This window comes from Erythrolamprus reginae, chromosome 8, assembly GCF_031021105.1.
Source record: "Erythrolamprus reginae isolate rEryReg1 chromosome 8, rEryReg1.hap1, whole genome shotgun sequence".
NCBI lineage: Eukaryota > Metazoa > Chordata > Lepidosauria > Squamata > Dipsadidae > Erythrolamprus > Erythrolamprus reginae.
Genome location: NC_091957.1, coordinates 41,959,016 through 41,982,348, shown reverse-complemented (window position 1 = coordinate 41,982,348; position 23,333 = coordinate 41,959,016). Strand labels below are relative to the sequence as shown.

The 23,333-nt window shown below is 42.3% G+C and overlaps 1 protein-coding gene across 1 annotated transcript in view; it reads left to right on the top strand.

The window, feature by feature from the left end:
- Nucleotides 1-23,333, top strand: part of LOC139171704 (connector enhancer of kinase suppressor of ras 2-like) — a 290,698-nt gene that overhangs the window by 94,162 nt on the left and 173,203 nt on the right. Inside the window, exons 6-7 of the mRNA XM_070760142.1 lie at nt 1,067-1,126; nt 13,074-13,142. Of these exons, the coding sequence (XP_070616243.1) occupies nt 1,067-1,126; nt 13,074-13,142 (129 nt within the window). The remainder of the gene's footprint in view (nt 1-1,066; nt 1,127-13,073; nt 13,143-23,333) is intronic.

The following is a 23,333-nucleotide window of genomic DNA, read 5'->3' as shown; positions in this document are numbered from 1 at the left end:
TCTACCTATCTACCAACCTATCTACCTACTTACCTACCTACATACCTACCTATCTATCTATGTAATCTATTTACCTATCTACCTACCTACTTACTTACCTACCTACCTACTTACTTACCTACCTACCTACCTATCTATCTATCTATCTATCTATCTATCTATCTATCTATCTATCTATCTATTTGAATTTATAGGCTGCCCTTCTCCAGTGAACTCAGAGTGGCATACAAAGATAAAAAACCAAAATACAATATAATATAAAACCCCACATTTGTCCAACACTCAACCATTCCACTAGCACACTACTGGCCAGAACAAGATGCTATTGCTCAATGGTAACATTTCAGTTTGGAAGTGGTAGAGAAAATCGAGAAGACAGAATGGATGGATTATATTTGAGGGGCTGCCACAGAGAGGAGGAGGATCAAGCTATTCTCCACAGCACCTGAAGGCCAGAAAAGGAATAATGGGTGGAAACTGAACAGGGAGAGATTCAACCTGGAAATACAGAGAAATTTTCAGACATTGAGAACAATTAACCAATGCAACAGCTTGCTTTCGGAAGTTGTGGGAGCTTTATCACTGAAGGCTTTCAAAAAGAGACCGGACTGCCATCTATCAGAAATAGTGTAGGGTCTCCTGCTTGGGCAAGGGTTTGGGTTAAATGACCTACAAGGTCTCCTCCAACTCTGTTAATGTGTAAGAAAAGTTCGAGAACAATGGATTGTTCTCACCATTAGGAGAAATTTCCTAGCGGTGAGAACAATTAACCAGCCGGATGGCTTGCCTTCAAAAGTTTTGAGTGTCCCATCTCTGGAGGCTTTCAAGAGAAAATTGGACAGCCATCTGAAGTGGTTCTCCTGCTTGAGCAGGGGGTTGGACTAGAAGACCTCTAACACCCCTTCGAATTATGTTATTCTACATTCTAGGATTATGTTTGTATTTTAGAAAAGGGCTTGGCTGGATGGCTGGTTGGGGTCCTTAACAGGAGCACAATATGCACGCATCTTTGTTGCAGGAACAAAGGTGTGTTTGTATTAATGGTTTCTCGTCTCATTCTTTTTAGGGAATGTATATTAAGTCAACCTATGACGGACTACACGTGATTACGGGAACAACAGAAAATGTATGTTTCTCTTTTTTCCTCATACTTCTTGTCCTTGTTTCCATGCATGTCTACATGTGTATCTATGTGCGTGTACACATATACATATATGGATGCATAAACATTTATACAGGTAGTCCTTGATTTATAACAGTTTCCTTAGTGATCATTCAAAGTTACAACAGCACTGAAAATAATGATGTTAAAAAACACACAAATACAAAATACAGATACAAAAAGGAAAAAGAAAAAAGTAAAAAATAATGACAAAAATTAAATGGAACAAATACAGAACATGTACAAATATAAAATTAAGAACATTATACAATATATTTTACAGTATTTCGTACCAATATATATATACTACTTTCCTAGTTCAACATTTAGGTTGACACATGTTTTTTTGCCATTAATAATTTAAACTATAATTTCATATATCTACCGTGTTTCCCCGATAGTAAGACCCCCCCGATTGTAAGACATATGGGGGGTTTCAGGGGGGTCGGCTAATATAAGCCATACCCCGAAAGTAAGACATATGTCTTACTTTCGGGGAAACACAGTATGAAGAGACAGTAGAACCTCGACATACGTCCCCCCCCGCCGCCATCGTCCCCCCCCCCCCCCGCCGCCGCCTGCAAGCGCTCTGCCAGGCGCCTCTCCCCGCTCCGCTCTTCAATATACCGGAGAGCCGGAGAAGGGGGCGTCTGGACCCCCACACACACCCCCAGCAGAAGCCAAGGGGGGGTCCTTTCAAGCAGCGCTGGGCGAAAGAGGGCGGGCGGCCAGCAGCAGAAGGCGAGAGGTGCCTCCTTCTCCGGCTCTCCGGCAGATCGAGCGGGCGAAGAGGCACCTCTCACCTTCCGCCACTGCTGGCCACCCTCTTTCGCCCAGCGTCGCTTCGGAAGCCGCCGAACGCCGTCAGGGGGGCGCTTGGCGACCGCCACTTGGCGAGCGGAGAGGCGGTCGCCAAGCGCCCCCCCTGACGCAAATAACAGCAACATGTTCTCGGAAGCCACCGCCTCTTCCCCTGCCTCGCTGCCCCTTGTCTCGGGCGACAAGGGGTGGAAAGGGGGGGTCCGGAGCTGCCCCCTCCTTCGCGCGCCTCCTTTCCAATGTAAGACATACCCCGAAAGTAAGACACTGCCTTACTATCGGGGAAACACGGTATATATCTCTATATATATCTATATCTCTCTATCTCTCTATCTCTCTATCTCTCTATCTCTCTATCTCTCTATCTCTCTATCTCTCTATCTATCTATCTATCTATCTAATCTATCTATCTATCTATGTATGTATGTGTATATATATATATATATATATATATACAGTAATACCTCATGATACGAACTTAATTGGTGCAAGGAGGAGGTTCGTAAGACAAAAGATTCGTAAGACAAAACATTGTTTCCCATAGGAAACAATGTAAAGTCAATTAATCTGTGCAACCAAAAAACCCCCCGCAAAAAAACGGCTTTCGGCGACTGCTGGGAAGCCGCGCGGCTGTTTTAAAAGGTGACAGCCGGCCTGGGGGGCTTCCCAGCACCCCCCCGAACCCGGGTTCGGGGTTCGGGGGTGCTGGCAAGCCCCCCAGGCCAGCTGCGACCTTTTAAAACAGCCGCACCGCTTCCCAGCTGTCTCCTGAAGCCGAACGGGGAAGTTCAGCTTTGGCGTTCGGCTTCAGGAGACAGCTGGGAAGCGGCGCGGCTGTTTTAAAAGGTCGCAGCCAGCCTGGGGGGCTTGCCAGCACCCCCCCGAACCGAACCCGAGGTTCAGAAAAATTTTGCCTCTTCTTACGAACTTTGTTCGAGTTACAAACTAGCGTTCGGGAGGCTTCTGGGAAGCCCCGCCGCCCGGCTGTCACCTTTTAAAACAGCCGCGCGGCTTCCCAGCAGTCTCCGAACGCCGATTCGTAACTCGAAAAAAGTTCGTAAGAAGAGGCAAAATTTTTCTGAACCCTGGGTTCGTATCACGAGTTGTTCGTAAGACAAGGGGTTCGTATCTTGAGGTACCACTGTGTGTGTGTGTGTGTGTGTGTATATATATATATATATATGTCACATGGTTTTTTTTGCTGAATTTGAAAATTATATATATATATGAAATTATAGGTTAAATTATTAATGGCAAAAAACATGTGTCAACCTAAATGTTGAACTATATAGGCCTGGGGGAGAAGTCTCAATTCCCCCATGCCCAACGGCAGAGGTGGGTTTTAAGGAGTTTATGAAAGGTAAGGAGGGTGGGGGCAATCCTAATCTCCGGGGGGGGAGCTGGTTCCAGAGGGTTGGGGCCGCCACAGAGAAGACTCTTCCCCTTGGTCCCACCAAACAACATTGTTTAGTCGACGGGACCCGGAGAAGGCCAACTCTGTGGGACCTAACTGGTCACTGGGATTTGTGCGGCAGAAGGCAGTCCCGGAGATATTCTGGTCCGATGCCATGAAGGGCTTTATAGGTCATAACCAACACTTTGAATTGTGACCGGAAACTGATCAGCAACCAATGCAGACTGCGGAGTGTTGGTGTAACATGGGCATACTTTGGGAAGCCCATGATTGCTCTCGCAGCTGCATTCTGCACGATCTGAACTTTCCAAACACTTTTCAAAGGTAGCCCCATGTAGAGAGCATTACAGTAGTCGAACCTCAAGGTGATGAGGGCATGAGTGACTGTGAGCAGTGGTCCAGATAGGGCCACAACTGGTGCACCAGGCGAACCTGGGCAAACACCCCCCCTCGCCACAGCTGAAAGATAGTTCTCTAATGGAAGCTGTGGATCGAGGAGGACGCCCAAGTTGCGGACCCTTTCTGAGGGGGTCAATAATTCCCTCCCCCAAGGTAATGGACGGACAGATGGAATTGTCCTTAGGAGGCAAAACCCACAGCCACTCTGTCTTATCCGGGTTGAGTTTGAGCCTGTTGACACCCATCCAGACCCCAAAAGCCTCCAGGCACCGGCACATCACTTCCACTGCTTCATTGACTGGACATGGGGTGGAGATGTACAACTGGGTATCATCAGCGTACTGATGATACATCACCCCATGCCCTTGGATGATCTCATCCATGATCTTGGTGAACTTCTGATGGGCAAAGTCAATGGAGAAGTTAGAGAATTACTAACTGTCCTAAAGTGCAGTCATTCACTTAACAACTGTCTCACTTAGCAAAATAAATGTTGGGTTCAGTTGTTATCATAAATCAAGGATTACCTGTATTCTACTTGTTTCGCATGTAAGAAAAGAAGAACATTACGGGGGTTTATCATTCACCTGGGCTCAATCTTTCTTAAGATTTATTGTGTAGCTTTTTCTATATTCCACTGCTAGCTTTTCATCTTCAGCTATCTCGTAAATGGCTTTTATCCTCTGGTCTTCTTCTTTTCTTTTTTTTTGTCCTTTTTTTTCCTTACTGAGTTGAAGTTATTCTGACAGTGCACTGAATTTTGTGTCTCTAATGCTTGTCATGCTGGATATTTTTAAGTGTTTCAGTTCAGGGTGTTTTATTTTAAAACACATTATAAGAAGCCACGAGAGTTTACCAGGGGGTGGGTGGAGGAAAAACAGAGCAAATGCATTTTTAGTAACTGTGTGAAACGTATAGCCCCAAATCCTGTGCTTTAAATAGAATAAAAAAATTGTTCGTTCTTGCGTAGGCTTCACCGTTGCGATACATAATTCATTCTGTTTCTTGATGTCTCCAGCTGTTTGGAGATCTGAACACCTGGTGCTTGGTCTCTGAAGTCCTGTTTCAGCACATGGCTTCTATGATTTAACGTTGCATATAATCTACAGATTTAACTGAGTTAAGAAATACTTTGGGAGGGGGGATTTAAGCAGGGAGGCCTTGAAAAAGATCACAGCACGGACATCCTTCCAAGACTTGCCTCTCTCCCATGGTGGCATCTATAAATCTTTTGCTACCTTTTCTTCACTGCCATCATGGTCGAGGCCAGAGATCTTCAAACTTGGCAACTTGAAGACTTGTAGACTTCAACTCCCAGAATTCTCCAGCCAGCTATGCTATACTATGCTCTGTTGGTTGGAGAATTCTGGGAGTTGAAGTCCACAAGTTTTAAAGTTGCCAACTTTGAAGACCTATTAATAGGTGGACAGAAATGTCCAAATTCAGTCCTCAACAGGGTTGACTGTCTGGCCAACCATAATAAGAGGGTCCGCAACTTGGGTGTGCTCCTCGACCCACAGCTCACATTAGAGAAACATCTTTCAGCTATGGCAAGGGGGGCGTTTGCCCAGGTTCGCCTGGTGCACCAGTTGTGGCCCTATTTGGACCGAGAGTCACTGCTCACAGTCACTCATGCCCTCATCACCTCGAGGCTCGACTAGTGTAATGCTCTCTACATGGGGCTACCTTTGAAAAGTGTTCGGAAACTTCAGATTGTGCAGAATGCAGCTGCGAGAGCTATCATGGGCTTTCCTAAATATGCCCATGTTACACCAACACTCCGCAGGCCGCATTGGTTGCCGAACAGTTTCTGGTCTCAATTCAAAGTGTTGGTTATAAAGCCCTTCATGGCACCGGACCAGAATATCTCCGAGACCGCCTTCTGCCGCACGAATCCCAGCGACCAGTTAGGTCTCACAGAGTTGGCCTTCTCCGGGTCACGTCAACTAAACAATGTCATTTGGTGGGACCCAGGGGAAGAGCCTTCTCTGTGGCGGCCCCAACCCTTTGGAACCAACTCCCCTCAGATATCAGAGTTGCCCCCACCCTCCTTGCCTTTCGTAAGCTCCTTAAAACCCACCTCTGTTGTCAGGCATGGGGGAATTGAGACTTTCCCTTCCCCCTAGGCTTATAAAATTTATGCATGGTATGTCTGTATGTATGATTGGTTTCTTAAATTGGGGTTTAAAAAAAATTAACTTAAATATTAGATTTGTTTACATTGTATTATTATTGTTGTTAGCCGCCCCAAGTCTACGGAGAGGGGCGGCATACAAATCTGATAAATAAATAAATAAATAAATAAATAAATTAATTAAATAAATAAATAATAAAAAGTAAAAAGTAAAAAATAAAAAATAAAAAATAAAAAATAAAAAATAAAAAATAAAAAATAAAAAAATAAAAAATGTATGATTTAATAATATAAATATAACTTATTAAAATTGTTCTTGGTGTCTCGTGTCTATGGAGATTCTCAGTTATCCAAGTCATGATTCTCCCAAAGGTGCTTTTTCAAGAGGCAACTGGACTTTCATTGTTTTTTTTTCTTTCAAGTCATTTTGCTTCTCAGACAAGAAGCTTCTTGGATGATAAGCACAACGTCTTCAAAGAAAAATCAGGAAGTCCAGTTGCCTCTTGAAAAAGCACCTTTGGGACAACCATAGCAATAGCTATGGTCACACTTATATACTGCTTCATAGTGCTTTTACAGCCCTCTCTAAGCAATTTACAGAATCACCATATTGCCCCCAACAATCTGGGTCCTCAATTTACCCACCTCGGAAGGATGGAAGGCTGAGTCAACCTTGAGCTGGTGGTGAGATTTGAACCGCTGAACTACAGTTAGCTCAAGTAGCCTGCAGGTGCTGCATTCTAACCACTGTACCGCCGCAGCCAACCATGACCTGGATGACTGAGAATCTCTATAGACACATAGCAATGCACTTTGGGAATGAACACCCTTTGAATGATGCGGGAGTATGAATGGATTTCCAGAAAAAATATGCTATGCTGGCTGGAGAATTCTGGGAGTTGAAGTCCACAAGTCTTAAAGTTGCCAAGTTTGAAGATTTCTGGTGTAAGGTGCTTTTTTTCTTCTTCTGGGCCAGTCCCACCCAATGTAGAGATAAATATAGATAGAAGAGAGAGGAGAGGAGGGGGGAGAGAGATAAATACAGAGAGACAGACATGATCATTATCTCTCTTTCTCTTTACCACCATTCTTTCTTTTACTCTATAATTTCATTTTGTTGTAAAATCCCATTCTAAAAGCTCTAGCTTAATAAAGCATATTTGGGCCCAGGAAATTAAGTAGGCTTATCAGAAAGTGATATGTAATCAGCATTAAGCTACAGAATAGCAGCTATCTAGACATCATACAGCCCTATCTACTTTAAGCATTCATTCCTTTATTGCCAGTTCTGATACCTTCCTTCAAGAAACTACGGCGGCAGCAAGTACATCTTAAAATTAAAAATATATATATAAATGTTTTGATTGCAGAGAGGTCTTTCCTTCTGGGAGAAGAATTCCTCTTTTTCATTCCATTAGGAACATTTATTGAAACCAACATAGGTGTTGTGGTTTCTAAAGAATGGCACCAGCATTGCAGTCCACCACCTCAGTCTATCCAATTTTTTATTTATTTATTTGTTTGTTTGTTTGTTTGTTTATTTATTTATTTTTAGATTTGATTTGATTTGTATGCCGCCCCTCTCCGTAAACTCGGGGCGGCTCACAGCATACAATAAAACAATTCATGACAAATCTAATAGATTTTAAAAACATTTAAAAACCCCATTATTAAACCAGACATATACACATGGCGGAGGTGAGTTTTAAGGAGTTTACGGAAGGCAAGGAGGGTGGGGGCTGTTCTAATCTCCAGGGGGAGCTGGTTCCAGACAGTCAGGGGCCGCCACAGAGAAGGCTCTTCCCCTGGGACCCACCAGACGACATTGTTTAATTTTTTGCACAACTAGTTTAAACAGGAGATTCATTTCTACTCCGATAGATCAGGGGTGTCAAATTCAGTTTCATTGAGGGCTGCACGAGGCCTGTGACTGACCTTGAAGTGAGCGTGGCTGACTGAGTAACTGGCCAACTGGATGAGCACGTCCAGCTTAACACCACTCCCCAAACTACGAGCAGGTTTCCTTTTCGCATTGGGTAGATCAGTCGGAAGCCACGCTGGCCCAATCCTCTCCTCTTTGTGTTGGGTAGACTACGATGGCCCAAGGGCCGGATTCAACCATGTCAAGGGCCAGGTACAGCCTGTGGGCCTTGAGTTTGACGCTCCTGCAGGAGCGGGTTGCTACCGGTACAGATAAAGATGTCGAACCGGTAACAAAAGTTGATCTGCATGCTCAATGCAGCCCCCATGAGTCCCAGCGAGATTTTCCTTCTGCGCTTGGATGACGTCCAAGGTCCCTACCAACTCTGTTATTCTATTCTATTCTATTCTATTCCATTCCATTCCATTCCTTTTGCAATGTATACCTCTGAGCAGGGAAAACATTTTACAGCTAGGATATAACCGTAGATTTTACAGCTAATATATTATTTTTATATTTATAATTTATATTTATATTTATGTTATTAATGGACCCATTGATCAGAAAGAGTGGGGTTTTGAATCTCCCTCCTTTTCTCCTTCAAGATTTAAAATAAGTCTATTGTGGAGGTTTCACACCCTGATTTTATCTGGAGCTGGCAAATTCAATTGCCTACACCAATGAATGCTCACTGTTTGGTGCTAAAAGAAGATGGGCTTATATTTTATACTCAGAAAGGATGGAGAAGAGTAAATAAAATCTTCTTTACCTGAATTTTATTAAAGTGAAATGCTTTCAGGGTTCTTTTGCGCTCTTTTTACCCGAGGCTCATTTTCCATCTGAAAGATGGTCTAGGGAAGACTGGAATAAAATTATCCCAGTTTAACAAGGCAGAATGGAAAAGGGAGTTTAGCCTTTATTGTGTCTTTGATATAACCACGCCATTCCCCTTGGGGATATGAGCCTGGTCTGAGCTCCTTAGGAAACATACTGCAAACTCTTTAGGTGAAACACAATAAAATTGAGAGAGGGGCAAAAGGACTGTAACTAACGATGATGGTGATGATGAGATTTCTGATTCTCTGAGAATGGAAGACAGATGATGGTGTGCTGATTGTGTCTCTGCAGATGTCTCCTAAACCCACCTAGAATATGTTGTAACAGTTATTCCAGTAGAGTAATAAAGCACCCTCGCTAATTTTATTGCGATATTTATATCACTTTATGTTCAGCACAAATGGGCATCGTCTCCCTCCCTTTTTCTTCCCCTTTATAATTGTGGAATCTCTTTAAAAGCAAAGCTCTATTTTAAACTTTAAGAGAGAAAGAAGCAGAGAATGGGTGGGTGGATAGGTTTCTCCGATTCTTCAACAATAAGAAGGAAGCAGGAAGGAAGGGTTGTGAGGAGGAGGAGAGAGTAAATAAAGACAAATTGAGTGTTTACATTATTCAGAAGAGCAAGAGAGAAGATGCCTTTGGCACTCTTCCTGGTGGAAAGTAAACTTCCTGGATTGGCAGGGCAGGAATGTGCAGCTTTAAGACAGGTTTTGTTGAGGTTCTCCATGTCTCTGTGACTGCATTCACAAATGTTTCAAGTCTTAAATTGCTTGGTTCAGTTTTGAACACGGGTGGGACATGGACCCATGTTTGGCCTCACATCTGAGGAGGGGTGGGGAAATATTTATTTATTTATTTTATTTATTTATTTTGTCCAATACACAATGAGGGTTTTAGTGGGTATATATCTATATACACATAGTAAAATACATGATGAAGGTTATAGAGGAGATACCCATAGTAAAATATATCTAAGAAATAATAGAAAAGAAGGTATAGTAATAGAATATATCAATGAAAGAATAGAAGAAGAGATATAGGAATAGAAGAAAGGTATAGGAGATATAGGAGAGCAATAGGACAGGGGACATAAGGCACTCTAGTGCACATGTACTCGCCCCTTAAGAATCTGGATAGGTCAACCGTAGATTAAGGGTAAAGTGTTGGGGGTTTGGGAATGACACTATGGAGTCCGGTAATGCTTTTAGCAATGGATGCATGGATGGATGGATGCATGGATGGATGCATGATGGATGATAATGATGAAGACAGAAGGAGAGAGAGAGAGAGGAGGAGGAGGAGAGAGATGGTGGTGGTAATGACGAAGATAGATAGACAGATGATAGAAAGAGAAAGAGATGCTAGATTATGAAGAGAGAAAGAGAGAGAGAGAGAAATGGATAAATAGATATGATAGATGATAATGAAGAAGAAAAAAGATGGGAGAGAAAGAGATATGATAGATTATGAAGATAATAGACAGACAGACAGTAGGCAGGCAGGCAGGCAAATGATAGAGGAGAAGGAGGAGGAGAGAGATGGTGGTGGTGGTGATGAAGACAGATAGACAGATGATAGAAATAGTGAGAGATAATAGATTATGAAGAAAGAAAGAAAGAAAGAAAGAAAGAAAGAAAGAAAGAAAGAAAGAAAGAAAAGAAGAAAGAAAATGTTGGATGGATGGATGGATGGATGGATATGATAGATGATAATGAAGAAGAAAAAAGATGGGAGAGAAAGATAAATTATAGATTATGAAGATAGACAGACAGACAGTAGGCAGGCAGGCATGCAAACAATAGAAGAGGGGGGAGGGAGGTGATAATGGTGATGAAGATATATAGGAGAGAAAGAGAAACATAATAGATGATGTAGATAATCTGTGTGTGAGAGAGAGAGAGAGAGAGGAGAGGAGAAAGAGGAGGAAAGAGATTATGGTGGTGGTGATGAAGACAGATAGACAGATGATAGAAATAGAGAGAGGTGTTAGATTATGATGATAGATAGATAGATAGATAGATAGATAGATAGATAGATAGATAGATAGATAGATAGATAGATAGAGAGATAGATAGATATAAAGAAAGAAAGAAAGAAAGAAAGATGATAATGAAAAAGAAGAAAGATGGAGAGTGAGAAAGAGAGAGAGGGAGATGAGAGATGATGATGCTAGCCAAATTATAGCTAGGAATTATGCCATGGTCTCCCAAGATGTCCATAGAGCAGCTGGTAGGATGAGGCAGAGTGGGGTTTAGCTGATAGTTACACCATAAGAAAGACGTATGGGTCTAACTAAAACGAATAAAAGAAACTTAAAAGCTATTTCCTTGAAAAGCACACCAATATCTCAGAAACTGTGCCTGCTGGACTTCAGATAAATTTATATATTTTCCGCAGCCTCTATAATTGCCCAATTCTAAACAACGTTGCTGAGCGTTGTGCCTCCCTTCTCTGGAGGCACAAGAGAAAACTGGAAAGAAATCAACTTTCCTTTGCTGCTGATCCCATTGTTCGCCTCGCGGTTAGTTCTTGTGTATGCTTTGGGGGATGCCTTTAATTGAAATGTGTACCTAACAAAAACTCTTCCCCAAGTTGGGATTCTTTTGTGCTAGTTTGGACGGTTTGGTTATTTTCCTTCCAAAGAATTCTTTTCTGTCTTTCTTCCTTTCTTTAAAGTTGGTGGCTTTTGAAGTGCTGGGTTGCGAACATGTTAGCTTTTTGTTCAGAGCCAGTTTGCATTCCAGCTTTTGTGCAGACAGCCTCATAACATTTGTGTTATTTTTCTTCAAATGGCCTCTTGGGTCACACCTTTCTCAAATTGCAATGCATGATAGTGTTGCCCCCGGATCGAATAATAGACAGAGGGCTGCAGTCAAAATTAATTGTCCTGCATTGTGTTGCAAGTAGTGCTTTTTACCTGTAGAAAGTTAACATCTGCCCCTCTCCTAGAACAAGAAGAAGAAGATTATAATAGTAGTAGTAATAATAATAATAATAATAATAATAATAATAATAATAATATCTCCAGAATATCTCCGAGACCGCCTTCTGCTGCACGAATCCCAGCGACCGATTAGGTCTCACAGAGTCGGCCTTCTCTGGGTCCCGTCAACTAAACAATGTCAGTTGGCGGGCCCCAGGGGAAGAGCCTTCTCTGTGGTGGCCCCAACTCTCTGGAACCAGCTCCCCCCAGAGATTAGAACTGCCCCTACCCTCCTTGCCTTTCGTAAACTTCTCAAAACCCACCTTTGTCGTCAGGCATGGGGGAATTGAGATATTTCCCCCGGGCCTATATAATTTATGTATGGCATGTTTGTAGGTATGTCTGCTTAAAAATGGGGTCTTTTAACTATTTTAAATTTTAAATTGTATATTATTAGATTTGTTATGAATTGTTTTATTGTGTTGTGAGCCGCCCCGAGTCCACGGAGAGGGGCGGCATACAAATCTAATAAATAATAATAATAATAATAATAATAATAATAATAATAATAATAATTTATTAGATTTGTATGCCACCCCTCTCCGAAGACTCGGGGCGGCTCACAATAAATCTGTTAAAGGAGGTGGCATGATTAGACTATTGAAGTCCTGGAAGTGCACAACTTACAACAGTTCATTTAGTGCAATGGTTCTCAACCTGGGGGGATCGGGACCCCTGGGGGGGTCAAACGATGGTATCACAGGGGTCGCCTAAGACCATGGGAAAAGACAAATTTCCCACGGTGTTAAGAACTAAAGCTTCTACTCTGGCGCCTTGGAATCAGTGATGGGCTTCTACGGGAACAGTCAGGAACGCAGTTCCGGTAGCAAAATTTGGAGCTCCACCCCAGAGTTCCCAGTTTGCACTGAAAGATGTTGAAACAAAATGCATAAGCCACGCCCACAGTGGGGTAGTAAAAATTTTGGTAGCCCATCACTACTTGGAACATATTTTTACAATCCAACCAATCAGGTGTTTACAGTGGGGGTGTCCCTCTGACCTTCCTGCCAATCAGCTTAAAGCTCTCTGGGGAGAATTGGCACTAGACTTATGGTTGGGGGTCACCACAACATGAGGAACTGTATTAAGGGGTCGCGGCATTAGAAAGGTTGAGAACCACTGTTCTAGTGACTGTTTAGAGCAGGGGTGGGTTCCACTTACCTTTGCCATTGGTTCACATTGCACAATTTCATTTCTGTGCATGCTCGGATGGTAGATTCAGCATGAAGCACAGCTGAGGAGAAGCCATCAGATCACAGAAAAAAACTGTCAAAAATTGGTCGCTAACGGTTTGAGCAATCTGGTCCGAGCCAGGAAGAACCCACCCCTGGTTAGAGTTAGAATAGCACCGGTGGAGGGCAAGTGCTTATCCATGACTAGTTTTCAAATTTCTTTTGCCTTTAGTCTCCAGCAGACCAATGTAAGAAGATCCATGCAGGGGATGAAGTGATCCAGGTCAACCATCAAACGGTGGTGAGTACACTTCTCGGAAAATACGAAGTGGTCATTTGTTTTTATCGTCTCCTTTTATTGAGAAGAATTAATATACCACGAGCCATGGTGGCACAGTGGTTAGAGTACAGTACTGCAAGCCACTTTTTGCTGATTGCCGGCTGCCTGGAAGATTGATTTTCACCAGGCTCAAGGTTGACTCGGCCTTTCCATCCTTCTGAAGTTGGGAAAATGAGGACACAGATTGTTGGGGGCAAGATGATGACTCTGTAAACCACTTAGAGAAGGCTGAAAAGCACGGTGAAGCGGTATATAAGTCTAAGTGCTGTTGCTATTGCCCTTCTTTTCTTCCTTCCTTCCTTCCTTCCACGGTCCCTCCCTCTCTCCATCCTTCCCTCCTTTTCTCCCTCCCTCTCTCCTTCCCTCCTTCCTTCCCTCCCTCCCTCCTTTCCTCTTTCTCCCTCCCTCCCTCCTTCCTTCCCTCTTTTCCTCCCTCCCTCTCCATCCTTCCCTCCTTTCCTCCCTCCCTCTCTCCATCCTTCCCTTCTTTCCTCCCTCCCTCCTTCCTTCCCTCCCTCCTTCTCTCTTTCTCCATCCCTCCCTCCTTCCTTCCTTCCCTCCTTTCCTCCCTCCCTCCCTCTCTCCATCCTTCCCTCCTTTCCTCCCTCCCTCCCTCCTTCCTTCCTCCCTCCCTCCTTCCCTCTTTCTCCCTCCCTCCATCCTTCCCTCCTTTCCTCCCTCCCTCCTTCCCTCTTTCTCCCTCCCTCCTTCCTTCCCTCTTTTCCTCCCTCCCTCTCTCCATCCTTCCCTCCTTTCCTCCCTCCCTCTCTCCATCCTTCCCTCCTTTCCTTCCTCCCTCCTCCCTTCCCTCCCTCATTCTCTCTTTCTCCATCCCTCCCTCCTTCCTTCCCTCCTTTCCTCCCTCCCTCTCTCCATCCTTCCCTCCTTTCCTCCCTCCCTCCCTCCTTCCCTCTTTCTCCCTCCCTCCATCCTTCCCTCCTTCCTTCCCTCCCTCCTTCCCTCTTTCTCACTCCCTCCTTCCTTCCTTTCCTCCCTCCCTCTCTCCATCCTTCCCTCCTTTCCTCCCTCCGTCCCTCCCTCTCTCCATCCTTCCCTCCTTTCCTCCCTCCGTCCCTCCCTCTCTCCATCCTTCCTTTCTTTCCTCCCTCCCTCCTTCCCTCTTTCTCCCTCCCTCCTTTCCTCCCTCCCTTTCTCCATCCCTCCATCCTTCCCTTCTTTCCTCCCTCCCTCCTTCCCTCTTTCTCCCTCCCTCCCTCCCTCCTTCCTTCCTTCCTTCCCTTCTTAATGATTAGAATGTAGCATTGCAGGCTAACACTGCCCACTGCCAGCCATTCGATCCTGATCGGTTCAAGGTTGACTCAGACCTCTGTCATTTTGAGGTCAGATTGTTGGGGTGCAATATGCTGATACTGTAAACCACTTTAGAGAGGGCTGAAAAGCACTGTGAAGCGGTATATAAGTCTAGGAGATATTGCTATCACCTATGGCCATTTAACACCTTTATATATCATTTTAATTATGAATTGGTTTGAATAGATGCCTGCATAAAACAAGTTGAAATGTATGGTTTCATCTCTTATGCTGGAAGGATAAATGTATTTGGTTGAATCCAGACTTTCATCATATTAATTCCACTGATACCAAGGAGACCTGTGTTGGACACTGTTCACTTATTCCACTGCTGAGACCTGAGCGCCACACAATGGGGTGAGCTCCCCTTTTGCTTCAGCTCCTGCCCACCTATCAGTTTGAAAGCATGCAAATGCAAGTAGAGAAATAGGTACCACTTCGGTGGGAAGGTAACAATATTCCGTGTGCCTTCAGCATATAGTTGTATTGACAACATGACCAGAATGTTAACTATTCTATTGTCCAGAGGTTTTAATATGTATTTGAATTTGGACTGCTTCTTATTGCCTTAGGCTGGGTTGCCTTTTCTTCCATTTGGATTTTTTTACATTAATACGGCGTGTTTTGCATGGCACCTTGCTAATCTTTTTGTGAGATTGAAAGGCAGGATTTGAGGCAAACCAAGAGCTAAACGGAGGTCAACATATTCTTTTTCAGGGCGATGTTTAATTGGAGTAATACACATGCATGGAATCTCAGTTTAGTTTTGTGATAAGGCAAGCCAATAATGTAAGAATATAAAGATGGCTATCTGTCTGTCTGTCTGTCTGTCTGTCTGTCTGCCTGCCTGCCTGCCTGCCTACCTACCTACCTACCTACCTGCCTACCTACACATCCATGCAAATCAATCAATCTATCTGTCTGTCTGACTATCTATCTATTTGTCTATTTGTCTATTTGTCTATTTGTCTATCTGTCTGTCTGTCTGTCTGTCTGTCTGTCTGTCTGTCTGTCTGTCTGTCTATCTATCTATCTATCTATCTATCTATCTATCTATCTATCTAGTCTCCAGAGAAGGGCAGCATACAAATCTAATTAATAATAATAATAATAATAATAATAATAATAATAATAATCTATCTATCCATCCATCCATCTATGCAAAACCAATCTATCTACCGAATCGATTGATCTATATCTACCTATATCTCCATCCATCCATTATCCATCTGTCTGTCTGTCTGTTTTATCTATCTATCTATCTATCTATCTATCTATCTATCTATCAATCAATCAATCTATCACGTCACTCAATCAATATGGCGCCATATTCTCTTTTCAAGCAATGACTATTATTGATGATCGTGCTGAAGTGAATTTCAGAAACTATTTTTTTTTTAGTAGAAAAGGATCAGCAAATAATTTCTTGACTGTTTGCCTATCAGCAAATACACTTCTTACCATATGGGGTATGCATGCATAAACTGGTTAGATCATATTCCTACTTCCCCTTTGTAACCTATTAAAACTAGGAACAAAAAATAGGCACTCTTTGGAAACAGCTTTGCAAGGCACATATTTTTGTAAGCCTTTTTTGCTCCAAAACGTGTGGATTTGCCCCCCTCCTAATTGCCCTTTAAACCCAACTGAGTGACAATCAAAAGAACAGCTTGCAGAGAAACATGTGCAGTTTCACAATGAGTGAAGAACAAACTAATGAATGGCATCCGTGTCATTCTAATTATGAAAGAAATGGAGATTCAGAATTTATTTCCCTTGTGTTCCTCATTCAGCTGAGAATACGTTTCTCACCGAGATGGAGCAATGACACTTCCTGCTTTTGTGTTTGCCTGGACGCAATACCCTTGGTGTTGGTCAAGGGCATCTTCGCCCCAGATAAAATGAACAAGTGTCCTACAATCACTCACATGTTGGTAGCCTTCATATTGAGTGAGACAAATCACCATCAGGAAGGTGGTTGCTATGCAACTCTACATGACAGTGTACGACAGATATCTATCCAAGTGGGTGAGACATTTCTCCAAAGTGACGTCTCGAGAAGACAAGTTTAATCTTCTTTATATAGGGGAAATATAATATATCTTTAGATGATATGGTACTCTCACCCGATTCCTACTTATAAGAATATAAGAACATAAGAATACAAATCCAATAAATAAGTAAGTAAGTAAGTAAGTAAGTAAGTAAGTAAGTAAGTAAGTAAGTAAGTAAGTAAGTAAATAAATAAATAAATAAGAAGAGCCATGCTGAATCAGGCTAAAGCCCATCGAGTCCAGCATTCCGTGTCACACAGTAGCCCACCAATTGTCCATGGGGATCTTGAGCAGAAAGAGAAGACAAAACCCTCCCTTTCCCTTGACCCCCAACAAATGGTACCCAAGGGAACCCTGCCTGCCTCAACCAACATAGAGGCGGCACATGGACATCTGTTTCAATCACCACCGATACACTTGGCATCCATGAATCTGTCTAACCCTGCCTTGAAGCTATCAAGGCTGACAGCTGTCACCACCTCTTCTGGAAGTAAATTCCATAAACCAAGGACCCTCTGGGTGAAGAAATATTTCCCTTGATTTGTCCTCACTTTCTTACCTATGAGCTTTAGGGAGGGCCCCCTCGTTCTAGTATTATGTGATAGAGAAAATAATTTTTCTCTCTCCACCTTTTCTATCCCATGCATGATTTTATACACTTTGATCAAGTCACCCCTTTCAAGGCTGAAGAGACCAAAGCATTGTGACCTAGTTTCATAAGAGAGGGGCTCCATTTCCTTGATCATTCTTGTTGCCCTTTTTTGCACCTTTTCCAGTTCCATTATATCCTTCTTGAGCTGCGGTGACCAGAACTGTACACAGTACTCCAAGTATGGTCTCACCATCAATTTGAACAGAGGCAATACAACACTTGGTGACCTATTTTCGATTCCCTTCCTAATCATCCCAATCACTTAGAATCTTCCTCTGTCTTACATTCGTGTGCACAACAGTAATGTGAATAAATTCTATTTAATTACAGGTTGAATCCATTAACAGTTAGAAAATATAGCTTTGGTTGAAAGGGATTTTTGAAGAAGGCTTGATCCATATCTGAGCCATTCATTTAAGGGGATGTTGGCCATGCCACCACAAAATCTATTACCATATTTACTTTTGACCAAACATATTTAACATTTAATCAGGAAAACCTCTGATTGATTACATAACTGGGCAAAAACAGTTGGTGAAAAAAAATCAAAGCTTCTCTGTTCAGTCTTTGCTTCAAACACCAACTATCGAGTTTGTCTCGATAATCCATTTCAGTACTTAACATGCTTCTCGGAATGGCTGAATACTTGGACACTGAGAGCTTTCACTACCCTTGGTGATAATCAGGTGTTCACTCTTGTTTCCTGCATAAATCAAATTATTTTTTTGCCATTTTGTTTTTCAAATGGGAACTCCTTGAATGCCATCAAGATTTCAACTAGAGGAGATTTTATTTAGACCTGTGTCCATATCACCATATTTGAACTTAACCCCAGATGTTTATTCCAATGAATTTCTTACCAATAATTATCAGTTCTAGACATTCAGTCACACCCTGCTAGTTGTGTATTGATGAGTCAAACCACACATTTCTCCCTCTTCTGGTAACACAACATGAATGTTATCAGTCACAGCAATATCACTGTTCTGTATTAGCTACTGTAGTGGAACCAGTAAGAATGCAACAGGAATTTAGATTAGAAGCGCCTGCTTTGCATACAGATTAACAGAGATGGAAGGGACCTTGTAGGTCATATAGTCCAATCACCCGCCCAAGCCACCTATACAATTTCTGACAGATGGCAGTCCAATCTCTTCTTGAAAGTCTTAAATGATAAAGCTCCCACAACTTCTGAAGGCAAAGCTGTTCCATTGGTTGATTGTTCTCACTGTCAGAAAATGTATCCTTATTTCCAAGTTAAATCTCTCCTTGTTCAGTTTCTATCCATTATTATTTATCTGGCCTTCAGGTGCTTTGGAAAATACCTTGGCCCCTTCCTCTCTGTGGCAACCTCTCAAATATTGGAATACTGCTATACTGGTCCTTCTCTACATTCGACTAGCCATGCTCGGTTCCTGTAAACATTCTTCATCTGTTTTAGTCTCCAGCCCCTTAATCATCCTGGTTGCTCTTCTCTGCACTCTTTCTAGAGTCTTTACATCTTTTTTATAATGACCATGTTCCAGTATTCTAGGTGTGGTCTTACTAAGCCTTTATACAATGGTATTAATTAGTACCTCACTTGATCTTGATTGTATCCCTCTCTTAATGCACTGGCTTTTTTGGCTGCCACTGCACACTGTTGACTCATATTTAACTGGTTGCCCACTAGGACTCCAAGATCCCTCTCACAGTTACTGCTATTAAGCCTGGTTTCACTCAATCTATGTGTGTACTTTTGATTTTTCTTGCTTAAGTGTGGGACTCTACTTTTCTCTACAGACCTCTAACACTAAACATGTTGTTGCTGTTCACACAATACATTTGACAAGACGGGCTACAAGAATGATGGAAGGTCTTAAGCATAAAACGTATCAGGAAAGACTTAATGAATTCAATCTGTATAGTCTGGAGGACAGGAGGGAAAGTGGGGACATGTTCGAAACATTTAAATATGTTAAAGGGTTAAATAAGGTCCAGGAGGGAAGTGTTTTTAATAGGAAAGTGAACAAGGGGACACAATCTGAAGTTAGTTGGGGGAAAGATCAAAAGCAACATGAGAAAGTATTATTTTACTGAAAGAGTAGTAGATCCTTGGAACAAACTTCCAGCAGACGTGGTTGGTAAATCCACAGTAACTGAATTTAAACATGCCTGGGATAAACATATATCCATCCTAAGATAAAATACAGAAAATAGTATAAGGGCAGACTAGATGGATCATGAAGTCTTTTTCTGCCGTCAGTCTTCTATGTTTCTATGACAAGGTAAAGATTTAGAACAGTGATGGTGAACCTTTTTTTCCTATTGCACTTGCACAAGTGCCCACACCCATAATTCAATGCCTGGGGAGGGCGAAAACAGCTTCCACCGCCCCCCCATAGGTCTTATGGAGGCCATAAATGGCCTGTTTCCCAACTTCTGGTGGGCCCAGTAGGCTCATATTTCACCCTCCCCAGGCTCCAAAGGCTTCTCTGGAGCTGGGGGAGGGTAAAAACATTCTCCCCCATCCTACTGGAGGCTCTCTGGAAGCAAAAAAAACGCCCTCCCAGAGCCTCCGTGGAAGCCAAAAATCAGCTGGCCGGCACACACATGCACATTGGAGCTGAGCTAGGGCAACAGCTCATGTGCCAGCAGTATGGCCTTCTGCCGCACAAATCCCAGCGACCAGTTAGGTCTCACAGAGTTGGCCTTCTTCGGGTCCCGTCAACTAAACAATGTCGTTTGGCGGGCCCCAGGGGAAGAGCCTTCTCTGTGGTGGCCCTGACCCTTTGGAACCAACTCCCCCCAGATATCAGAGTTGCCCCCACCCTCCTCGCCTTTCGTAAGCTCTTTAAAACCCACCTCTGCCCTCAGGCATGGAGGAATTGAGACTTTCCCTTCCCCCTAGGCTTATAAAATTTATGCATGGTATGTCAGTATGTATGATTGGTTTCTTAAATTGGGTTTTTTAAAATTAACTTAAATATTAGATTTGTTTATATTGTATTATTATTGCTGTTAGCCGCCCCGAGTCTACGGAGAGGGGCGGCATACAAATCTGATTAATAAATAAATAAATAAATAAATAAATGGCTCCGCGTGCCACCTGTGGCACCCGTGCCATAGGTTTGTCATCACTGATCTAGAAGATACATCCATGCAGCATTAACATTGCTTGGTGTTAACTTTAGTTAGGCTATCAATCCAGCCTCTTTAGTTTGCTTCTGGTTCAGTTAGGGATAATAGCCACTTTTTTTGTGGTTATTCGCACAATTGTAAGACTCATAAATGGATTCATACTTACAACCATGCAGCATCCCAAGGTTATGTGATCCCCTTGTGAAACCTTTCGATGAGCAAAATCAATGGGGAAGTCAAATTCACTTAACAATGGCGTGACTAACCTATCAACCCTGATGATTCAGTTAACAACAGTTGGGAAATGAGGCAAAACTCGTTTAACAAATGTGTCACTTAACAATAGATATTTTGGGCTTAATTGTGATTGTAGGTTGACGATTATCTGTCCAGAAGAACCTACAATAAAACTCCCTTTTTATAGCCCTGTAATTCCTTAATTTGGGGTAGAGTCAAGGCGATTGGATGGAGTTGAGTATTTACTGGCTGGATGCCCTTCCTGACGCCTATTATTATTATTATTATTATTATTATTATTATTATTATTATTATTATTATTAGATTTGTATGCCGCACCTCTCCATAGACTCCTATGTGGAGTTCATAGCAGATATTTTTTCTTTGCACACTGTTCTGCCGGCGTGTCTCAACCGCCCGTAATTACAGGGTAATTAGTCCAGGAAGACACACACCACACGATAAAAGGAAAACCCAAAAGTTTTTATAAACATAAAAACAGAAACAGCTCCCTTTTTAAATGTCAAAGGGATTTTCTGGTACACACAAGGCACAGGTTAAATGCAGTCCAATTGCTCACCCAATAATTGGGAAATTGAGTCCAATTCTAAAGTCCAGAGAGTCCACACACACAATCTTGAACAGCACAAAAACCACGATCTTGACGAAACAATGAATCAGATAAACTGCCATGAGGCTAAAACACCAGGCTGCTCTTTTATCTGTAGCACTAATTACAGCAGCCCCACCCAACCACAGGTGGCCTCATTTTCTCTTGTAATAATCCTTCAGTTGTTGTCTCCTGTGCATCACTCTACACATGCGTGGATGTGTCATTAATTCTTGTTCAGAATCCAGGGATGATACAGATGACTGATCTCCTCCTGGGCTGTCTGCCAAACTCCCCTCTTCCCTGTCACTCACGCTTCCTTGGTCAGAGGAGGCTTCAGCGGCAGATTCTACTGGGAGCAAAACAGGCCTGTGGCATGTGGATGTCTCCCCCACACCCACCTCCACATTCCCTGGGGCAGGAGCTGGGCCAGAGCTAACCACAACACACACTAAGGGAGAAAAATCTGCCGCTACCTAGGATTGAACCCTCAGCCTTCCAAGTTGGGGCACTAGTATCTTCACCACGAGGCCACCATGCTAATCTAGGAAGTCATAATTTCAGATGGAAAAATAAAATTTCCTGAATGCTTGCTGAATAACAGAGCACTCTTTCATATCTCAGGTGAACAAAAGACTATTGTCAGCAGCAAACTTTCAGTTATGGAAATTTGTTTCTTTAAATAGTTACCGACTATTTAGCTTAATAATGGTAACATTGTCAAAGCGATGCAAATAGGCTGATAGGGATAACAACTGCAGAAGTATCAGAAGTTTGAATTTTATATATACTGTATAAACTTTTATTAAAGAATATTTTAAAAGTCAAAGCCATACAGATTTTGAAACAGAAAAGTAAGGAAAGCCAAGCAGTAAGTGAAAAAAGAGGAGAAAAAAAGAGGAAAGAGAAAAGAGAGAGGAGAGGAAAGGAGAGGAAGGGAGGAAGAAAAGGAAACAAAAGAAGGAAAGGAAAGGAGGAAGGAAAGGAAATAAAAGAAGGAAAGGAAAGGAAAGGAAAGAAGGAAGGAAAGGAACTGATAGGAAGGAAAGAAGAAAAAAGGAAAGAAGGAAAGGATTCTAATATTAAATTAAAGCCCTACATGGCATTGGACCAGAATACCTCCGGAACCGCCTACTACCGCACGAATCCCAGCGGCCAATAAGGTCCCACAGAGTCGGCCTTCTCCGGGTCCCGTCGACTAAACAATGTCGTCTGGCGGGCCCCAGGGGAAGAGCCTTCTCTGTGGCGGCCCCGGCCCTCTGGAATCAACTCCCCCCGGAGATTAGAACTGCTCCCACCCTCCTTGTCTTCCGTAAACTACTTAAGACCCATCTATACTGCCAGGCATGGGGGATTTGAGACACCTTTCCCCCAGGCTTATTATAATTTATGTTTGGTATGTATGTGTTGTTTGGTTTTTTAAATTGATAGGGTTTTTAGTTTTTTCTTAATATTAGATTTGTGCCTGTACAATATTGTTTTATCGCTTGTTGTGAGCCGCCCCGAGTCTTCGGAGAGGGGCGGCATACAAATCTAATAAATTATTATTATTATTATTATTATTATTATTATTATTATTATTATTATATTACAAGTACATTTCTTACCTTCTCTAAAATTATGACATATTTTCCTTCTTTTTTTACTCTACCATTTCTAATTGTCATCCCCATAAATCACAAGTTCTTTTTCTTTCTTTCTTTCTTTCTTTCTTTCTTTCTTTTTTTCAGCCAAATGTCCATTAAAGATTTTCAACCACTTTATAAATGTATCTGGAAATTTTAAATTTAGGGACCTGAACATCCTGATTTAACACACTCACACCATCCTTCCTCATAATTCTCAGATCTTTGGTTAGGACTGGAAATATTAGAGTTCTACTGGTCTTAGGTTTGAATTAAATTGTAGATTAATCATCATAATTATCTAGGATGTTATTATTGATATTGCAGATGACTATGAGTTTTTGGAGCTGAATAGCAGTCCATTTATTTATTTATTTATTTATTATTAATGGTCCTGCTCTCACTTAGCCAGCCTAGGTTTAGAAGACACTGTGATTATATTTGTTTGCGTTTTTTTAAAGTAAGAGATCGAGTTTATTTATTCTTTTATTTTGCTTGTTTCCAGCAAAGCCCTTTCCTTCAAGTTTAGAACCATTTAAAAAT